At 35.9% G+C, this 21,852-nt stretch overlaps 1 protein-coding gene and 1 pseudogene across 1 annotated transcript in view; one reads left to right on the top strand and one right to left on the bottom strand.

Annotated features, from left to right (window-relative positions):
• The window catches only part of VMP1 (vacuole membrane protein 1), a 124,088-nt gene that overhangs the window by 11,016 nt on the left and 91,220 nt on the right, over positions 1–21,852 (top strand). The window contains exons 2-5 of the mRNA XM_058560517.1: positions 12,564–12,665; positions 15,785–15,920; positions 17,034–17,124; positions 17,947–18,057. Of these exons, the coding sequence (XP_058416500.1) occupies positions 12,590–12,665; positions 15,785–15,920; positions 17,034–17,124; positions 17,947–18,057 (414 nt within the window). The 5' untranslated portion in view covers positions 12,564–12,589. The remainder of the gene's footprint in view (positions 1–12,563; positions 12,666–15,784; positions 15,921–17,033; positions 17,125–17,946; positions 18,058–21,852) is intronic.
• Positions 2,716–3,151, bottom strand: LOC131417291 (large ribosomal subunit protein uL15-like; annotated as a pseudogene).

Below are 21,852 nucleotides of genomic sequence, written 5' to 3'. Positions count from 1 at the left end.
GGGGTCTATACTCATAATGGCTTGCTTTCTGGTACCTTTGTGAGTTTATTGATTGATCTTATTCTGTGGTAATCTAGTGGACCTAATTTACAAAGAGGGTTTGCTTCTACTTCTGTTTAGAGCTAGAAAGGCACCTCTGACTTGAGACTACATCAGTGGCCCCTGTGGGTGTAAGGAAGGAAAAATTCTCTATCCTTTTTGGGTCTCTGACTGGACCTAAGAATTAAACTGACGTAAGACAGATTAACAGGAGAAAAGCATACAAATTTGACTAAATTTCTTACATGTAAATGGGAGCCTTCACGAGAGAATGAGGACCCAAAGAAGTGACCAGAGCAGGAAGCTTTTATACCTTTTAGACAAAGAAACACTAAATTTGTGAAGAATTGATAAGACAGAGAGGTTTGGGCTAAGGGTAGTAAATGGTGAAGAAATAACTAGGAAGATAAGGGTTAGTTTAACAGGGTTTATTTGTACAGATTTATCGGCTGCAAATTTGCTGTCTCTGGTGATGAGTCTCTTCCTTCCTCCTGGTACAAGGAGGGTACCTTTGCTATAGGAGTTTTATCTCCTGCTTTCAGGAAGAAAAAGGAGAGTCAGAGTATCCTTCTTGTACCTGCTGTTTCTTAAGCACCTTTAATTCAAAATATTCAATATGCCAAAGTGGCGTTTTTGGGGTGACATATTCTGCTTTTCTTCATGGGTTTTAGCCCAGAGAGAAAAATCACAAATTCAGTTTCCCACCTCCAAAGTTCAGTCTTCCTACAGAGATGTTCCTATAGGAATCTTGTCTCAGGGTGGCCTTGGCCATCCCAATTGCCAGTTGCTCCTACTAGTTTCCTTCCCACTGCTCAGGTTCCCTTCCGTTCCCACCATGCCTTACAACCACCCTAGCTCGTGGACCATCCAGTCTGTCTGAGTCTATTGTATAGTTTGCTTATTTTTTGGAGGAATAGAAGGGGACCTTGAAGACTCCCTCTCCCCTTTATGAGACCAGTGATGTCTCAAAGAATATTCCAATCCAGGGTCTAGTTTTTATGGAGAGGAAGGGTCCCTCAAAGTTCCTAGTACACGTACCTGACTTCACATAATAATCGTTACTGAAAAGTTTAATTTACATTTTCCAAGTGCACTATTTTAGTTTATTATTTTATAGAACCCTATCATGAAGCCATTTGGTTGCTAAGAATTCGTTGATACAAATAATTACACCATAATTTATCTACTCAGTAGGTCCTAATTTTCTTAAGATAGAAATGAAGGTCCTTAGTGAATATTATTGGGAAGCTCTTGCATGTGTAAGAGAAAATGAAACCCAAAATATCCTTTAGAGTGGGCAAAGAATGACAGTTCAACAGTGTAAAAAGTGCTGCAAGTAATTCTGGTTTCAGTTAATGTCGAATGACCAAGTTATCTCCAGTTATCCATCTTAATGGGCGGAGTAGAGACATTACTACCATTTTAATAGATGGAGAACATGTAGCAGGTTCTAGTGTTTTTCCAAACAGTGGATAATAAAAAAATTCTGTTTCATAGATCATAAATTTTAGAATTATCTGGATCAAACTCTTTTTTTTTTTTTTTGTGAGGAAGATCAGCCCTGAGCTAAAATCCATGCCAATCCTCCTCTTTTTGCTGAGGAAGACTGGCCCTGAGCTAACATCTGTGCCTGTCTTCCTCCACTTTATATGGGACGCTGCCTCAGCATGGCCTGACAAGTGGTGTCTCTGTGCGTACCCAGGATCCGAACCCTGGGCTGCCAGCAGCGGAGCACGCACACTTAACTGCTATGCCGTGGGGCTGGCCCCTGGATCAAATTCTTCATTTTGCTATAACTAACCTGAAGCATGTACCTTTGTCATTTGAAAATTTTCTGTGATTTAACTTATTTTCTTATTAATGACTTGTATAGGCCAGTTTATATTCCGCAGGTATTTAGGGGTGATAAAGTAGGGAGGTCTATTAAGCAATCTGAATTTAAAATTTTGTCAGAGAAATACACAAACAGTAATAACCTACAAGGAAATGACCAAAAGAGGCAAAGATGAAGTCATCTGATTTTCATGACAGTCAGTTTAAATAGCGAGAATCAATAGAGATGAGTGCTTTCTTAATTCTAGTAATGAGACACATTTGTGAATACTAGGACAAGCTAAACTTTTGGGACTATTTCTTTGTCTTTTTTTTTATCTGTGACTCCAGAATTCCTTGGTGAAAACTGAAAATGCTCTCACCCGACTGTTTTGTGTAGTAGAAGAAACACTGAATTGGGACTTGGAAAAGTGAGGTTGAACTCTCACTTTGCCATTTATATGCTGCTGAATCGCTATTTGGTGCCCTTTGAGCCCTCAGTTTCTCATTTGTAGAAGGTAAGGATAAAGATAACTGTTCCCTAGAAATAATTCTTAGCATCATCTTAGCTAATCTATATGTAACCTGTAAATCTCTATACGGAAGTAGTTGTTATTACATAAATCCAAAACTCCAGCCTTGGGCTGGGTAGAATTCTTAGACTATTAGTACAGAAAGAAAATAATGGCAATCATTTACTCCATGTGCCTGATAATTGGAGGAGGAAAGAGAGAATCTGGGATGTGAAGTGATATTCCAAAGGTCTCACAGCTAAATCTCCCAACTCGTGACTGTTACTCCTTTTACTGTCTTAATTTTATTTTTTAAGCTGTTAGCATTTAATGAACCTCCCTCCATGTGGCTTCAAGCTACCAGGACACAGCCCCCCCGCCCCCCCCCCCATACACCCTTAATCGTCTCACCTCTTCTGCTGAAGAATTTGACCTTCATGATGACAGGCTGTTTTAGGAGCTTTCCCTACCCCAGAACTTTGTAGTAACCCCGATCGTACCCCATCAGTGATAGGAGCAGCTTCAGTCTTGTTTTTGACAGCATTTACCCATATCTGCTCACTGACCAAGGTCCACAGTTTATCAAGGTTGACAGCTGGGCAGAAGCTCTGCTTCCTCTTTAAGTAGTAATGCCTCATACCAACTTTCCTAGAGTAACCTGGTGGGTGATATTTGTCGAAGTTGATCCTGTGGTGATGCATGTCACCAGCATTGCTCCTGCCTGCCTCCTGGGTGCTTCTGGTGCTTGCCGATGCAGGTTTCCGGGTCTTCCTCAGTCTGGATGGCATGTCGGCAGCCAAGATGAAAGAGCTACTATCTTAATTCTTGACCTTACTCTTACTCCCCCATCTTTTTGGTGAAATTGTTTTGCTAAGATTGCATTGGTTATGAAAAACTGAATGAACCTTTAGAAGTAGATTGAGAGAAAATGAGAAATGGGATTTTTCAAGCTGTAATTTTACAAGTTATGCATTTTTCCCATGAAAATAAAATCGTGTTTTTACACAAAGGAACATAAAACAATATTTTTACATATTGGAAGAGAGAGATGAAGAAACCTTCCCCAAAACCTATCAGACTCTCAAAAAGAGAGTCCTTCAAGTGTCTTTAAGGTTCTATCTTTTTAAAATTTGGATTCTTACTTAAAATTTTATCTAATTAAAAATCAGATCCAGGGCCAGCCCCATGGCTTAGAGGTTAAGTGCACGCGCTGTGCTACTGGTGGCCCGGGTTTGGATCCCGGGCGCGCACCAATGCACCGCTTCTCCGGCCATGCTGAGGCCGCGTCCCACATACAGCAACTAGAAGGATGTGCAACTATGACATACAACTATCTACTGGGGCTTTGGGGCAAAAAAAAAAAAAAGGAGAAGGATTGGCAATAGATGTTAGCTCAGAGCCGGACTTCCTCAGCAAAAAGAGGAAGATTAGCATGGATGTTAGCTCAGGGCTGATCTTCCTCACAAAAAAAAAAAAATCAGATCTGGAGCAGTGGCCTTTTTCAGCAATTTAAAGGCTGTGATGAGTTGAATGTATTTTACACTTCACTAAATTAAATTACACTTCACTTTAAATTTTAGGCCAGAAATATATACCTGCATAACTTGCTAACCCATTATTGGGAGATTTATTGAGATTTTGAATGCTTTTAAATTGTATACTAACTTGGAGTTTAAATTTGTCTAATTCCTCAAGACTTTAGAAAGTTCAAAAAGATTCAGGGAATTTTTTTCACATATTCTCACTCCGATAATGAATTTTCAGAGAACACATTCTGAAACTGTCACAATTGTGTGATAGATACTCTCTGACTCTCAGAGTCAGATGATCTGATAGTCACTCTGATATTGTGTGTGGTATTTGAATTATCTTTCGCTTTATACCCCTGCACAAGTATCAGAGCCTCACTGGTCAAGATATATTACTCTTCGCTTAAATTATTTATTAAGTTTCTGAGAATAAATGGCAATTTCTTAATAGTTTTAGGGAAATCTACAGCTATTTTTGGAGTAGTCTGTGCTGAATGTACTAAATAATCCAATTAAGGATACAGACTTCTGAAAGCAAGAAAGGTTACTGAAGGGTATAATACTCAAATTGGCTGTCTTTGTGTGTCTTGTATGAAGAACAACGTGTTTTATTGAGAAAGCTGACAATAATTTCGTGAGAAAGTAGAATCATTTGAATAGATGATTTTCTTGAAGTGAAAAAAAATAAAGGAAGTATGTTCATTTGATTTTGGAATACAGTGGCCAAGAAATTAGAATCAATGGCTTTACTGCTCTTATTTTCTTTTCCTTTTCATCTTGTTAAATTCTCTAATAACTCTTATATTACTCAGGGAGTTCCTATTTTCATGTCATCCTTAAATGTTTTTTGTGTTGCTCTGGGGAACTCACAGTAATTTAGTTTCATATTGTTTTTGCATTACAAGTGTAGCTGATGTTTAAAATGAATGGAGTATTGTAGTCTTAGCACTGGATGTACAGTCTACAAAGAACCTTTGTGAGCTGATTTTAGCAATATTTTCTAAGCACTTTTGCCAGAAACAAATAAAACCCCCCACATGCTTTAATATCAATCTTTTATTTTAAATGCTTGAGCTATATTTAATACCTGCTTATTTTACAGCCTTATGAAATATTTCTTGTATCTAGATATATTCACAATGAACATTATTATTTGATGTTTGAATTATGTTTCTTTCCTATTTTTGTCTTCTCATCCCATCCACAGACCTATAGAGTTTATTTCAACAACTTTATTCTTACAAACAAAACTAACTTAGATGCATGCTGTTAAATTCGACATTATAACATTCTCGCTGCAAAGTAAACTCCATTGAATGTCAGGAATATGTGTTAGATTCCTGTTTGAGGAGATTTCAATCCTTTAAACAGGCTAGGAATACTGTGGATTTATTCTCACATCCAGGAATTTGTTTCATCACAAATTTCCAAAATTAATGCTACTTCACTGAACTGGGAGAAGTCGCTGTCCTTAAAAATGATTACTTCATCTTACCTTAACTACATAGGCTGGAGCCCTTTTACTCCATAATAATTTTTAACAGATTGTCCTTTTAGTACTTTTCAAAATGTTTGAATGGATGAAAAATAATTCATTTTTGTTATCCAACGTAACAGACTAAGCTTTTTCTGATTCTGTGGATGCTTCTGTGGAAACCAGTTATGCAGGCTCTTGTATAGTATAGAAATATGGAAAATAAGTACCTCTAGGTGAATACTCAGGGTAGTATTTACTATGATTATTTTGGAAAATTGTGACTTCCATGAAAAGGCTGTGGAGAAGCTAACATTAAGTGTCTGCTGTGTGCCAGTCACTGTCAGGACAATTATATGTAACTTCTCTTGAAGTAGAGAAACTAAATTACTGCGAGTCCCCCAAAGCAACACAAAAAACATTTAAGGATTACATGAAAATAGGAATGGGGATATTTTACAAATAAACTCAAATGCAAAGGCTTAAATTACTTACCCAAGGACATGCACTAGTAAGTGATGTTGGTAGGATTCTTTTAGCTCCGAAGAAATAAAGCTACTTTCATCTGGGAATGAAAACAGAATTAGAATACAGTGGATGCATTCAGTCCTGGAGGTGTGGAGTACAGGTGAAATACCTAGTCCAAGTGCTGCTTGGCCTGATAGGGCCTTGAATCAATCAAGACATATTGGCAGCTTTGGGGCACCAAGTTTTCCCGTTTCCCTATAAAACTGATCATTTTATAATGATAATGAGTAAGATTAACAGGGTATGTTGATGCTAGATTAAGTAGTCACTGTTGCAGTTTAAAAACACATGCAATAAAGTATCTAGGTTATTTCTTGGATAAAAGGCTGGCTTACACAGTTAAGTCCACTCAGGACATCTGGATCTTGGTATAGATGCCATATTTCAGTGTCTGATCCTCAGCTTTGTATGTTAGAAATCTGAAGAGGTAAACATATATCTGAATGACGTCCGGAGGATGGAATTATCTAACCAAATTCACAAACCAGAATACTAATTCATTAATATTACCAAGAGAAATATTACTATCCTGTGGTCTGGTTCCCCTTGTTTATACTAATCAGCATTGTATTAGTCTGCTAGGGCTGCCATAACAGAATACCAGAGACTGGTTGACTTAAACAACAGAAATTTATTTTCTCACAGTTCATGAAGCTGAAAGTCCAAAATACAGGTGCTAGCAGGGCTGGTTTCTGATGAGGCCTCTCTTCCTGACCTGTAGACAGCTGACTTCTTGTTGTGTCCTCACATGGCCTTTCTTCTGTGTGCATGCAAAAAGAGAGGTCTCTGGTGTCTTTTTTCTCCTCTTATAAGGACACCTGTCCTATTGGATTAGGACCCCACCCTTATGACCTCATTTAACCTTAATTACTTGCTTAAAGGCTCCAACAACAAATACAGTCACATTTGGGGATTAGGGCTTCAACGTATGAATTTTTTTGGTGGGGGGCCACAATTCAGCCCATAACAAGCATATTCTCTCCTTATAGAGTAATTGTGGCATAATAAGAAATATATATTTGGTCTTTGTCCCTGGTTCCTGACACAAAGGTCCTAAATCCTTTGGAATTTTCCTGAGTAATAGGAGCATCTTTTGTTCTAATGAGGCAACTTTTGGTGGGTCCCTAGATACCTCCATGATGGGGGCTGGTCACCAGAAATACCAAGGCATGATTAGAGGTTTGGAACTTTTGACCTCTGGGGAGAAGTAGGGGTTGGAGATCGAGTTATTCACCAATGGCCAATGATTTCATCAATCAAGTCTACGTAATAGGGCCTCCATAAATCCCCTAAATGATGGAGTTTGGAGAGCTTCCAAGTTGGTGAACACAATCAGGTCATGGGAGGAGGTGTGCCCTGGAGGGGGCATGGAAGCTCCAAACCATCCTCCTATACCTTGCCTTATGCATCTCTTCCGTTTGGCTATTCCTGAGTTGTATCCTTTATAATAAATCGATAATAGCAAGTAAACTGTTTTCCTGAGTTTCTGAGTTTGTTTTAGTAAATTATTGAACTGAACAGAGAGGATTGAGGGAACTCCCAACTTTGTAGCCAAGTTGGACAGAAGGATGGGTACCCAATACTTGAGACTGGCATCTGAAGTGAGAGAAGTCTTGTGGAACTCAGCCCTTAAGCCTACGGAGTCTGATGCCAGCTCTGTGTAGTTACTGTTAGAATTGAATTGAATTTAGGGATACCCAGTTGGTGTCTGGAGAGTTGGAAAATTGGTTGTTGGTATGGAAAAAAACCACACATTTGGTGTCAGAAGTGTTGTGAGTAAAAACAGTTCATGCTAATCTAAGGATTAGTATTATACTAAACCAGGATATAATTAAAATATTATTTGGTGAACATGCAGTAAACAAAAGTGGATGGCAAGATAATCAAAGGCCTGTGATAGTCATGGTGCTATGTGTCCCACAGACATGAGATTTATAGGTCTGCTGCACTGTGCTGGAGATATATTTACCATTTTTGTCTTATTGAACCTCCCTTTTATCATAAAGTCTGCCACCTTAAATTATTGTTTTTTCTTCATACAGTGTAGTTAATAATTTTATAGTTATTATCCCAGTCTAGTAATACCTCCTAGTTTAACATAGAAAACTCACACCCACCCCTATCCCAACTTGATGAGAGTTGAGTTGAGCCTTCAACTCTTAAGTCACATTTGTGGACCAGCTCATAGATTATCTACCTCACTTCTCTTGATTGAGCTTGTCTCTTTCAAAATTCTCAGCAAAATAATCTTAAATTTAGTTTTGGGATTGGGGGTATCTTACCAATAGGTCAATGTACTTCCTACTAATTTGAGACCACCCTGTATCTGGATCCTACCTCCAGGTTTGTCACTAACTTGTTCTGCGACATTGTACAAGTCACTTGACCTCTGAGACTCAGTTTCTTTATCTGTGAACTGTAGGGGTAGGATAGGTTTGGATGCTGTAAGATCTCTTCTGTGATTATAATTATTTTTACAGAATATTCATAAACCATTGTCACATGGAACATCATTCTACTTTGAAAGACAGAGAATTGTAGAGTATATTTAAGGCTGTATGAATAGATGACATCATTAGGAAGAGAATGTAAAGAAAACCCAAAAAGAAGCCTAGGACTGGGCTTTGAAGAACTCCAGGAAGTAGAGCGGGAGGAGCTGTCAATGGAGTAGCCAGAGAAATAGGAAGAAAAACAGGAGAGAGTATTTCAAGAGAGAGTAGTTATTTGTGTTCAGTGAAGGTTAAAAGGTTAAGTTCGGCATGCTCCACTTCGACAGCCTGGGCCTGGTTACTGGGCGCGGACCTGCACCACTTGTCAGCGGCCATGCTGTGGCAGTGACCCACATACAAAATAGAGGAAGATTGGCACAGATGTTAGCTCGGGGCGAATCTTTCTCAGCAAAAAAAAAAAAAAAGATGTGTCCATTGCATTTGGGAACATGGAGGTCATTGGTGACCTCGACAAAGGCAATTTCTTTTGATTTGTCAGGACAAAAGTCATATTGCAATGGATTGAGCAGAGATTTGGTGATGAGGAAGGGGAAACTGTGTTTATGTAGGCAACTCTTTTGAGAAATCTGTCTATAAAGAAGGACCGAGAAATGGGAAATGCTGGATAAAACCTGTTTGCTGATGAGAATGATCCAATAAGGGGGGAAGATTGATGACGCAGAAAGAGCTAACTGAAGGAGTTAAGTCCCTGAGAAAGTGAGTGGGGATGATATACAGAGTGTATATTGACCTAATAGCCTTTGCTGGTAGAGGACACTGCCCCAGTTGCAAAGAGAGGAGGAATGCTAACATGGCTCAAGGTATAGATAATTTAGTAGATTTAATAATAGAAAGACTGGAGAATTCCCTCTCTGCTTTCTTGATGAAAAAATGAAAGTCAGTGTCTGAGAGTAGGAAGGGAAAAAGTTTGAAGAGAAAGAACAAGTAATGAAATAATTTTTAGAGTGAAAAAAAGTTTGTTAGTTCCAGGAATGAGCGTCAATTTGAGGTTTGAGATTTGGCGTCTCAAATAGTAACTGCCACATAATGGGTACTTGATAAATATCTGTTGAATAAATTAGTGAATTTAAAGTGACCATGCAGTTGTGTGATTTTTCTCTAGCTATGTTCAGCTGATCAGACAGACCATAAGGATGCAGGTTGTTCCAGGGGCGTTGCTGCTTTGCAAAGTGTATATGTGATTGAGGAAGATAGGGACAAAGGAATTGAGGATGTTTTCAAGGGAATTTTAAAAGACACAGAATAGTGTAAGGTATTTTCAAATATGGTTAAAATTCAAGAAAGTTTTGATGCTTTTATAAGCTTAACTAGTTAGAACACAAGTGGTTCTTTACTTTGCATGTTTGGCTTGATATTATAGTTCTTTCTTTTGAGAATGGCATAAGTTTTTCAAAAATTGTTTTTAAAACTGAATTTATTTTGTCTGTGAAGAAGTAGACTGATTAAAAGAAAATAACTTAGTTCCCTAGGTTATTTCTTACAAAACAAAATTCCAGACTATTTTGTTTTCTAGAGAATTTTTTGAGTAGGAAATGTCAGTAGGCTGGGTGTTTTTTTAGCATATTGTGTAAGAACATTATTTTCTCAAATGAAAATTCATGTTGCAATATCTTTAAAAATGTCTTCAAATAATTGCATAATACCATTGTTATAAGTAGGAACTCAAATGGACTCAAGTTGTTTTGGATAAAACTTTTTATCTCTTAAAGATGATACTATTGAAAGAGTAGAACTGGGAAATAAGCTTAATTATCACAGTGTTTTGCAGGGGGAAAGGTTTAAGAGTGTTTTCTTTATGCCATAAGCCCTTTTGTGCCCTGTTCGTCTTTGTGCCACAAATTAATTAAATTTTATTTATTATGATGAGGGTGAACGGCTATTCATCCCTAAAATGAGTTGCCTACAGAGTTTGGCTGAATATGAACCCACACAGTTTTAAATATTTACAGAACTTAACTATGTCTTCAAGTTGAATGACTGGAAGATGGAAAATATTTAACTCCTTTGATTTATGGTCCATTTCAAATATCCTCAGTTACCTTTACTAATAAAACCCAGAAAGCGTGATTTGTGGAATAGATTTACATTTTGTGAACCCTTTGTGATGCTCTGGTCTTACATATTTTCACAAAATAACTTCATCTTTTTTTTTTTTTGGAATTACTTGGGCTAGATTGTCTTTCGGAAACATCTTCACAGAAGTATGATTTAAGTTTGCAGGATCAAATTTTCAACTTCTACGAACTCTTCTGAATGTATTGTCCTCTGAGCTCCCATACTTTTTCCCGTAATTTCTTCCTCCTCCTCATAGTTATGACTAGTATATATTGAGTTCATACAAAAAGTGAGACTATATTATTATTTTATATACATTACTTTGTTTAATCCTCATAGTAACCCTTTGATATATGTTGTATTATCTTTATTTTACAAATTAGAGAAATTGATGTTTAGAGAGATTTAGAAACTTACCAAAGCTCATAGGGTAGACACTTATGAAGTTTGAGTTTGAACCCAATTCTGTTAGACTCTAAAACCTGTTTTCTTCCCATTAAGTTATATATTGTATATCTATTTCATTGTATTATATTATAATTGAAGTCTTGTGCTCATCTGGCTTCCCTACCAGACTGTGACCCTCTGGAGGACACGGACGTTGTCTCATTCATATTTATATCTTCAGTGCCCGTTACAGACCCCAGAACTTTTTAAATGAGTCTTGTAGCAGTGAGGCATATGCTATGAAGTAGTTTCTCTAGTATAGGCAATTTCTAGGTTTACTGCTTCACGTACCTCATGCCCTTTTGATGTATTGCCATTTATAGTTATAAACACACGTGTGTGCCCAAACATACACACACGCTCTCTTTCATCTTCATCAGTCTTGTGAAATTGAGAATGTTTGTTCTCATTTTGTAGATGTAGAAAATCAAGATCTAGAAAAAATGAGACTTGGTCAAGATCACACAACTAGTTAGTGGCAAATCTGGGAAGCAAATCCAAATTTTCAGACTTTAAGTCATATAATCATCTACTCCAGGCTATCCATTTATGCTGATGGAAATCTCTACTTTATTTCTCTGTGTTTATTTGCTTATTGAGAAATGAAGGCAACAAAACAAAGATGTCCACAAATAGATTATGTCTAACAGAAGAGACCTTGTGTTCGAGTGATGAATGTGTGCTCTTTTTTCAATCTTTTTAGATAGTCTTTCACTTATTTTCCTTTATGAGGCATAAATTTTGAGAAAAGTAATTATAGTTAGAATTTTATTCAAGGAATAAAATAGCTCCAACTAACAAATATAGGAAGATTGAACCCAGGACCATATCATATTCTAATCACCTCAGTACAAGTCTAGCAGGATTCCTGATACGCAGAGTGTATTGAGGACTCAGCATTGTAGACTATTGAAGTGATATGCTTTCTGAATAGAAAGATTTGCTTTACTAACACCTGAAAGAATGATACAGTTGCAGGCAATCTGGTGTTTTTGTGTAGAATAATTATGTCAGCATAATTTATACATTGTAATACAGGGATTTAAAGTCAAAATTTACACCTATACCTGTATTATGAAGCATGATATAAAGAGTACATTTAACATATCTTAAACATTTAAAAATTTTACCTACTATGCCCATATCATTTTTTTTTTCAGTAGAATTGTTTCCTAAATGAAATCGATCTTGGATCTGTGTGTCAGCGTTTTTGACATGTTTGGTAATATAATCCATTTTTTTCTAATCATGCTAAAATGACTGTGAAAGATTGGTAAAATTTGAGTAGGTAGTGTGTATGGTATTAAATTATGAATTAGAAAGACTTTAGACCTTATTGCTTATCAACATTTGAAGGTGCTAGTATTTGATCTTCTGTGGACAAATTGCCTCCAAATTTTAATCTGGAAAATCACTGGAATAGCTGTTTGGAGAAGGTTTACAACTACATGGCTTTTATAATTTTACTACTTCTATTAGGATTTCTATGCAAATGATTCAAATGTTGATTATAAAAGAGAAAATTGAAGTGTAAAAACATTATTCAAATAGCATGTAGGGTATTACCGCCATGTTGTTTCTGTATTTAGTTTTATTCATTCATAGATGCAAAGCAGAAGTATGTAATGTATCACTGGATTTTATTTTGCTTCATTAGCTCCTCAAGAGTTATTGATCTATGAAATGGCAGAGAATGGAAAAAATTGTGACCAGAGACGCGTAGCAATGAACAAGGAACAATATAACGGAAACTTCACAGGTAAAGTAGGGTGGTTTGGAGGGAGAGGGTCTACGGGTTTAAATGATATCCTTTTCACTGGAATAAAATAGAAATATATCTAATATTTATTATCTTTTGTTATTAAAATAATATATAAGATTAATTATCTTTTATCGTTATAGTAAATTAAATTATGGATTAGGGCCTATAGGGTGATTTTTCACAGTGATAGCAGAAGCAGCCTGGCCACAGTCATATCAGTAGTGCTCTAGGTACAAAATTATTATTTGTTTTTTTTTTTGTTTTTTTGTGAAGATTAGCCCTGAGCTGACATCGATGCCAGTCCTCCTCTTTTTGCTGAGGAAAATTGGCCCTGGGCTAACATCCATGCCCATCTTCCTCTACTTTATATGGGACAGTAGCCACAAGCATGGCTTGACAAGCGGTGTGTCAGTCCACGCCTGGGATCCGAACTTGCGAACCCCGGGCCACCAAAGCAGAGTATGCAAATTTAACCGCTACGCCACCAGGCTGGTCCCAAAATTATTATTTGTTAATCTTATGGTATGGTAAGTATTTATTTGGCTTTGTGTGGTGCTCAATTTTTTCATGCTATTTTGTAACTTTAGAAGTAGATTACAATTTACTTATTACACTAATCCTAAATATACAATTATCAAAAAACTCAGAATGTGATTATTGTAGGTTTATTTTAAAATTTTAGTTTGAGACAAATACATTTATATTTGAACCAAATTTGGAATTTGTGGTAAATTTCAGTATATTTGACTCATTCATACCATGAAAATTATAGCTTTTATTTATATAGATGATTTAAGTAGGAACTTTCCTTTATGTTTTTAAAGAAAATGAAGGTTTTCCTTTTCTGTTAATTGTAATGGTTTTCTTTTTAACTTCTAAATTGTTTGGCATCTCAAACACATTGCAAATAATACTCCACCATGGTAATAGTATATCATAGAAATTCTCTTCTATTGGAAGAAATGCAAGCTATCTGAAATAGTTTTAGTTTGTTTTGATCACTACATTGTCTTGCATAACATATTTTGCAGCACTTATCTGACTTTTGGGTTACTTTGATTGTCAGTACCTTTTGCATCATTTTACCAAGAGTTTCAAGATTCAGAGATACGCATTTCATATGTCATAGTCTCTTCCTATTAGGAGCTTTTGCATGTTATTTTTTCTTTCCTTTCTTTCAACAAGCACATACATTTATATATTCTTCCTCTACTGCTCACCCCTTTGGAATTTCAAATTAGTGTTAGTATAACACACTAAGTATAACACACTGTACCATGGGTTTTTTTTTTACTTAATATTTTCTAGAGATTGTGCTATAACTGTACATGAAGAGCTTATTCTTTTTTATGGCTGCTTAGTATTCCATTGTATGAGTGTACCATACTTGAATCACTCCTCTGTCCTCTGTTTGGTAGCATTTAAGTTGTTTATAATCTTTTGCTAGGACAAATAACGCTGCATTGAATAAACTTGTTCATTTCACTTTACACCTAATCATTCTTAGAAATGGAATTATTGGGTTATAGGATATATGCATTTGTAATTTCCATAGATGATGCCGATAACAACTAACCTTAATTGCACACTTACTGAGTGTCAAACTGTATATATCAATTTCTATATAGACTGCATCATGTTCACCCCCAATAGTCTAGTTTTTATCCGTTGCCATACATATGTGCTCCTTTACCACTTGCACCCTCCCCCTGCCCCCTTCCCCTCTGGTAACCACTAGTCTGTTCTCCTTATCTGTGTATTTGTTTATCTTCCACATATGAGTGAAATCATACGGTGTTTGTCTTTCTCTGTCCAGCTTATCTCACTTAGGATAATGCCCTCAAGGACCATCTGTGTTGTTGCGAATGGCACATTTTTGTCTTTTTTGTGGCTGAATAGTATTCCATTGTATATGTATCCCGCATCTTCTTTATCCATTCATCCACTGATGGGCACTTGGGCTGCTTCCATGTCTTGGCTATTGTGAATAATGCTTCAGTGACCATAGGGATGCATAAATCTCTTTGAATTGTTGATTTCATGTTCTTTGGATAAATAGCCAGTAGTGGGATAGCTGGATCATGTGGTATTTGTATTTTTAATTTTTTGAGAAATTTCCGTACTGTTTTCCATAGTGGCTGCACCAGTTTGCATTCCCACCAGCAGTATATGAGGGTTCCCTTTTCTCCACATCTTCTCCAACATTTGTTGTTTCTTGTCTTGTTTATTATAGCCATTCTGACAGGTGTAAGGTGATATCTCATTGTAGTTTTGATTTGCATTTCCCTAATAATTAGTGATCTTGAACATCTTTTCATGTGCCTGTTGGCCATCTGTATCTTCTTTCGAAAAATGTCTGCTCATATCCTCTGCCCATTTTTGATCAGGTTGTTTGTTTTTTTGTTGTTGAGTTGTATGAGTTCTTTATATATTTTGAAAATTAACCCCTTGTAGGATATATGATTTGCAGATATTTTCTCCCAGTTGGTGAGTTGTCTCTTTGTTTTGTTCATGGTTTCCTTTGCCTTGCAGAAGCTTTTTAGTCTGATGTAGTCCTGTTTGTTTGTTTTTTCTTTTGTTTCCCTTGCCTGAGTAGACATGGTATTCGAAAAGGTACTGCTAAGACCAATGTCAAAGAGTGTACTGCCTATGTTTTCTTGTAGGAGTTTTATGGTAGTAATTACTGTTTTTAATCTTCATTTTAGAGAACAGAAAACTGAGGCATAGAAAGGTTAACTAACTTGCCCAAGGTCACATGACTAGTAAGTTCCACAGCCAGGATTTAGGACCAAGTAGTTTGCCTTCACATTTTGAGCTCTAAACCACTTTGCTCTATGATACGATGCTAAATTGTCCTTCATAGAAGGTGGTCCAATTTAGTATTCCAATAATGTACAAGAAGAGAAACTTGTGTCCTGACAATAAAATAATTGCAAAAATAATGTTAAGACTAGAGCAGAAGCACCTAGCCAGACTTGTCACAATGTGAACCCCATTGTTTGCTTTTTGAGGTTTGTATACAGTCTGTCAAATTTGGGATGGGAAGGTAGATGAATTTTGAAAGTGATTGGAAAAAGTGAGCATTCTCTTTTATCTTCTGCGCTGATGTTTTTCAGACCCCTCTTCAGTGAATGAAAAGAAGAGGAGGGATCGGGAAGAAAGGCAGAATATTGTCCTATGGAGACAGCCACTCATTACCTTGCAGTATTTTTCTCTGGAAATCCTAGTAATCTTGAAGGAATGGACCTCAAAGTAAAGAGTCTTCCATTATCTTTTATATAAACCAATTTACTGATTTTAGAAATCTTCAGCAATCTCCTACTCCCTGCCACCTGCTCTATCAAAATGGATTAATTAAATTTAGAATGTTATAGGAACATATTTAATTGCTTTTCTATAGTTTGAAGAAAAATAGATTAGGGGAGCAAATTGCTATTTGCTCACTGGATTATTACAGTTGACCATTGTCTCATGTTGAACCTTTTATGCAAAGGAGAACACTGAAAGCAAGATTTTTTTCTTCTGGCTTTACCTTCAGGAGAAATCAGGCGCATGTACTTTAGATAGATTGATTCTTTAGTAGGACAAGGTTCAGGAAACGTGGCACTTTTATTGATAGTTTGAGCCAACGAAAAAGGACTCTGCTGTGGAAACGAATGCTATCTTTAAATTTAGTACTTTTAAGCCCTGTTTCAAATTTCATAAAGAACAAGTTGAACTTTCACATGCCTTATCATTAGCTGGCTTGCCATTCCAAGTTATTATCTGTAATAATATCTTATGTTTTTATGGCACTTACAGTTTATAAAACATTTGTAATTTTTTTTTAATTTTTATAAAAATTTGTAATAAATTTTTCAGTTTATTTCATCCTTAAAGCAACTCCATGAAGAAAGTAGAACAAGTATATGATTATTATATGATTATTATGAAATGATTGTGATGATTGTTATGATTTTAAAAGCAAGAAACAATCAGATTGGTTAAGTGTCGTGCTCAAAGTGCAATATTTAAGGGACTCTGACCTGGATCCTCTGACTTGAAGGCCAGTGTTCTTTCCATTATATTATAATGTCTCTCCCCATTAGAAGTTGGGGTGTAAACCAGATCAGTCGTTGGTAAAGGAAAGGCTACGATGGGTTTATGCTAAGAAATTGGGTTCTAAACCCATATATCTTTCCTTTACCCCCTTCGGCACCCCAAGAGACCATATTTTTTAAGGGCAAAAGAGCTCAACCCAGAAAGAACTGATTCTCTACCTGAGCTAAATAACCCAACTGCTTCAACAAGAAATGATTTTGAGAGTGATGAACCCTGAAAATTAGACTGTGAGATATTTCATTTTTTTTTTAATTTGTTTTTAAGATTATGGCATCGTCAAAGCGTTGTGGTGTCTTTTTTACTGCTGCTTGCTGTGCTTATAGCTACGTATTATGTTGAAGGAGCACATCAACAGGTAAGAGGTTCAGCAACTCTGTTTCTATTCTTGTGCCTTCCCTAATCCCAAAAAGTTTTAAAATGGGACTATTGTGAGTGTCATAGAATTTCTACCCTCAACATTTTTAGGCTTGGTTTTGCTTTTTCAGTTTATCTCGTAACTGGTATTTTAATGTCTTACTTTTAAAGCCACATATTAAAAATATTTTTATAGTAGTTCATGGCTGCTCAGTATTTATATTTGGTATATATCATTCCTTTTGACCTTCAAGGATTTAAATATAACTTTCCTGACAGTGTTTAGTCAAAGCAAAATGAATCCTTTACTCACTACCAAAGTCTTCCTATTTTCTATAACATATTCCTGTGATCCATTCAAACAGATATACACATCCTAGATTGAAGGTTAGGTTTTATATATATAAAAAGGAAACTTCATTTGCCTATGGTCTGTAAATACAACAAAACTGAAGAGAAAACAGGACATTTTGTTAATAACTTTAATAAAAATTTTTGTAACTTTTAAATATCTTTAAAGTTTTTGTTCTCATAGTTATCTTATTAGTAATTTGCATTCTTCCTATAAATGTCATTGTAATAGTAGGACTTTAAAGGTCTGGAAATAAAAGCTTTATTCCAATTAGATCAATTTTTTGCCATCTCTGCTCTTGCTTAGTAGAGGAATTAGGCCTCTTCAAGGGGTTTTTAATCTTAATACTATCTTCCTATTGGAAACTTCTTTTAGTTAGTTTGTTTTATTTTGATTGTAGTTGATAAATATCACATTTCTGTTTAAGAATTCTGGTTTTGTTTTTTTCACTTCATCCCTTTTGTTTTTCAGTATGTGCAACGTATAGAGAAACAGTTTCTTTTGTATGCCTACTGGATAGGCTTAGGAATTTTGTCTTCTGTTGGGCTTGGAACAGGGCTGCACACCTTTCTGCTTTATCTGGTAAGAATAACTTTTAATAAGCAAGATTGAAAGAGATTATGTTTTAATTGGTGCTTTTACTTCAGAAGTTAAAATTTTAAGATTTTTATTTAATTACCTTTGTGTTTTATAAGCATTCTAATCCTCAAATCAGTGCTTTAAGTTTGATTTAGAATTGTTTTGTTTTTCCTTTGGGGTTGAGGATTTGAAAAGAGAAGGGAAAAAAAAGCTTAGGCAAATGAGATTGTTTACTTAAATTTAATTCAGCCAGCAAATGTTTTTCCTTCTAGATTTTGGAATAATAGTTCTCTTGCTTATGTAATTGTTGTTTTAATAGTTGAAGTTATTTAAGTGTAGAAAATTCCATGTAAGGCTTAAAACTAATTTAGACAGTTTACTTTCTCTGTTAATCAGCAAACAAGAAATGGTGTCTTCCCTCCCATCCTCAAACACCCTGTACACACCTGAATAGTTATTTTGGTATTCTTATTAAATGTAGTTGATGAAGTATTACATATGTAGAACTGACTGCTTTCTTAAACCCTTTTAAACCAAAGTTTAAAATGTAACCCTCCTAAAGAATATTTTTTTACTTAGTTGAAATTAGAAATATAAAAGGTCAGTTTTCCTTTGAACATTGACAAATATGCTGAAATAATAGCAGAGCTAGGACTAGGAGGTGATGAGCAAGACATCTAGGGCACAGAATTTAAATAGGCACTTTCAGGGTCATGTAAGTGTTGGGTGATGAGTGAATGCCTCATTAAATTTTGTGCCCTGGATGCCTCTCTAGTTTTGCTCTCTTCCTGTCCCTTAATAATATATTAAAAATAATTCCATATTTGAAAACAGCTTGATCTTGTTTAGGGAAAAACAGATGAAAAGGTATCACAGCAGTGGTACTGATTGCTGAATAAAGTTCAACACTGCAAACACTTCCAGTCTCTTTGCTTCAATGAATTAATTTCTGAAGAAGGAGTGATAAGAATTGAGGGATGATTGTTCAGAAAGCTGCTGAATCAATGGTCTGAAGAATAACTTGAGAATTAATCTATAATACATAACTTCTTCAAGTTTATGGGAGTTTAAAACCTGGAATTTTGGAATTCTGTTCATGATTGTTTGTTGATTTTATCCCAAATATAGACATAAATCCTAGGGAAGTAACCCATATCGTTGTTTCTTTAATAACTACATTCTTAGAAGTATAATACTACACTAGAGGTTGAGGCAGAGGGGAAAAGAAGGAATTACAGCTTACGCATTACCTTTCTGTCCTTTTCTAGACCTGCCCTCTAAGATTCCTTGGGAAAACCAGATTAAGGAACTCATTTGTAGCATTTGATTAATTTGGAAATATGTAAAAAGCAACCCAGATAACAGATTCTGCTGAACCTTAAAAAGGATTCTAATGAACCTTATAAATTGCACAATAAATTAGAATAAAGAAATTTGAAACGTGGGAGTTTCATACTTCCTGTTTCATTTCTTATCCATGAGAAACTTTATAAAATGACATTTATAAAATGTCTTGATGTGAAAACATTATTTAGTTCCATTGATCCATGTATCCAGTAAAGGATTTAGAAATATACAAGTAAGCATTTATTGCAAAATTCATTTGAGTGAAAAATCAAGTCTTTGCTTCCATAAATTAAGTAGTTATTTCTGCCACTGATCAGAGTGCAGGTTTAATGGAATATGGTTAGACTTTTCACAAGTTTAGAAGGAATTCTTCAAGAGCTATTTGAAGGAAGATATCACTCTCTCATTATACATACTCAGTACTATATATATTATACTGGTTCAGCAAGTATGACATAATCAAGGAATATCTGAAACTGTGTTGTGTTATGCATAGAAGCTATATAAAAGCTTTGTGGCATTATCTCTGCTCGTAATAAACTGGGGTCCAGGCCACTTTTTTCAGCATTAGGTAAATTTGATTTTTGTTTGTTTGTTTGTGAGTAGCATTTAGAATTATTCTGAATGTCTTAAATTAAATACAAGTAAAATAACCAGATCTGCATTCTATGAATATATAATTCGGGCTATAGTGTAGGAGATAGATTGAAAGTGGGAGAGAAGATGGGCAGTTATGATAATGCTTCTGAGAGACATGGGCTTCCATAGAGGTAGCAGGAAGCATGGAGAAGAAGGGGTATTTACAAAAGATAGTTTGCAGAGAGAAGTCAAGCAGAATAAAGACAAAAGATGGCATAAATCTTTAATATTTCAAAAGAGTAGTTGGAGTGGCAGTGGCATTGGAATGAAACAGGACAAATCTTAGAGAAATTTTATTGGTGCAATTAACAAGATGTTGTGGTTCAGTATGGGGGAAGAAGGAGCCAAAGATAACTGTTGGTTTTTGACTTGAGAGAGGAGATGTTGATACCATTAACTGAATAAAAAACAGTTATGTGTTCACTTGTTCATTCAATACATACTATAAGTATCTAAAAAGAGAAATTTAAAGAGATAGTGTAGGGCCGGCCCCGTGGCTTAGTGGTTAAGTGCGCACGCTCCGCTGCTGGCGGCCAGGGTTCGGATCCCTGGTGCGCACCGACTCACCGCTTCTCTGGTCATGCTGAGGCCGCGTCCCACATACAGCAACTAGAAGGATGTGCAGCTATGACATACAACTATCTACTGGGGCTTTGGGGGAAAAAAATTTAAAAAATAAATAAATAAAATTTTAAAGAGATAGTGTAATTATGTTGCAAGGTAAAGGAGATCTTCACCTGATCCAGGTGGGTTGCTGGTGCCAGTAGCTGGATGGAAAGAAAAGGGAAATTTGTAAAGAACTAAGAATACTTTCTTTTCCTTTTTCTTTTTTTTTTTTTTAATTTAATAGGCTTTATTTTTTAGACTAGTTTTAGGTTTACAGAAAAATTGAGCAGAGGGCCGGCCCCATGGCTTAGCGGTTCAGTCCGCGCGCTCTGCTGCTGGTGGCCCGGGTTCAGATCCCGGGCGCGCACCGACGCACCGCTTCTCCGGCCATGCTGAGGCCGCGTCCCACATACGGCAACTAGAAGGATGTGCAGCTATGCCATACAACTGTCTACTGGGGCTTTGGGGGAAAAAATAAATAAATAAATAAATAAAATTAAAAAAAAGGCTGGGGAAAAAAAAATTGAGCAGAAAGGATAGAGAGTTCCCATATAGCTTTACACATACATAGGCACGCACACATATCTTTTTAATTGTGGGGGTTTTTTTGATAAACTTAAAAATCCCCTTTTTAAAAAATTTTTTTAATTGAGGTATAATTGACATATTATATTAGTTTCAGGTGTACAACATAATGATAGTTTCCTGTATTATTAACATCTTGCTTTAGTGTGGTACATTTGTTACAATTAGGGAACCAATATTGATAAATTATTAACTAAAGCCCATTGTTAGATTAGAGTTCATTCTTTGTGTTTTACAGTTCTATGGGTTTTACATAATACATAATGTTACGTTATCCTCCATTACAGTTATCATAAAGAATAGTTTCACTGCCCTAAAAATACTCGTGCTCCATCTGTTTATTCCTACCCTCCTGACTCCACGACCCACTTAGCAACTACTGATTCTTTTACTGTCTCTAGAAATTTTGGCTTTTCTAGAGTGTCATATAGTTGGAATTATACAGTATGTATCTTTTTCTGCCTGGCTTTTTCACTTAGCAATATGCATTTAAAGTTCCTCCATGTCTTTTTGTGGTTTAATATCTCATTTCTTTTTATTGCTGAATAATATTCCATTTTCTGGATGTACCAACACAGTTTATTTATAATTTCGCTTATTGAAGGACATCATGGTTGTTTC

Source organism: Diceros bicornis, chromosome 18 (assembly GCF_020826845.1).
Source record: "Diceros bicornis minor isolate mBicDic1 chromosome 18, mDicBic1.mat.cur, whole genome shotgun sequence".
Classification (NCBI taxonomy): Eukaryota; Metazoa; Chordata; class Mammalia; order Perissodactyla; family Rhinocerotidae; genus Diceros; species Diceros bicornis.
Note: the sequence above shows the minus strand (reverse complement) of the source record. Positions and strands in the feature narration are given on the sequence as shown.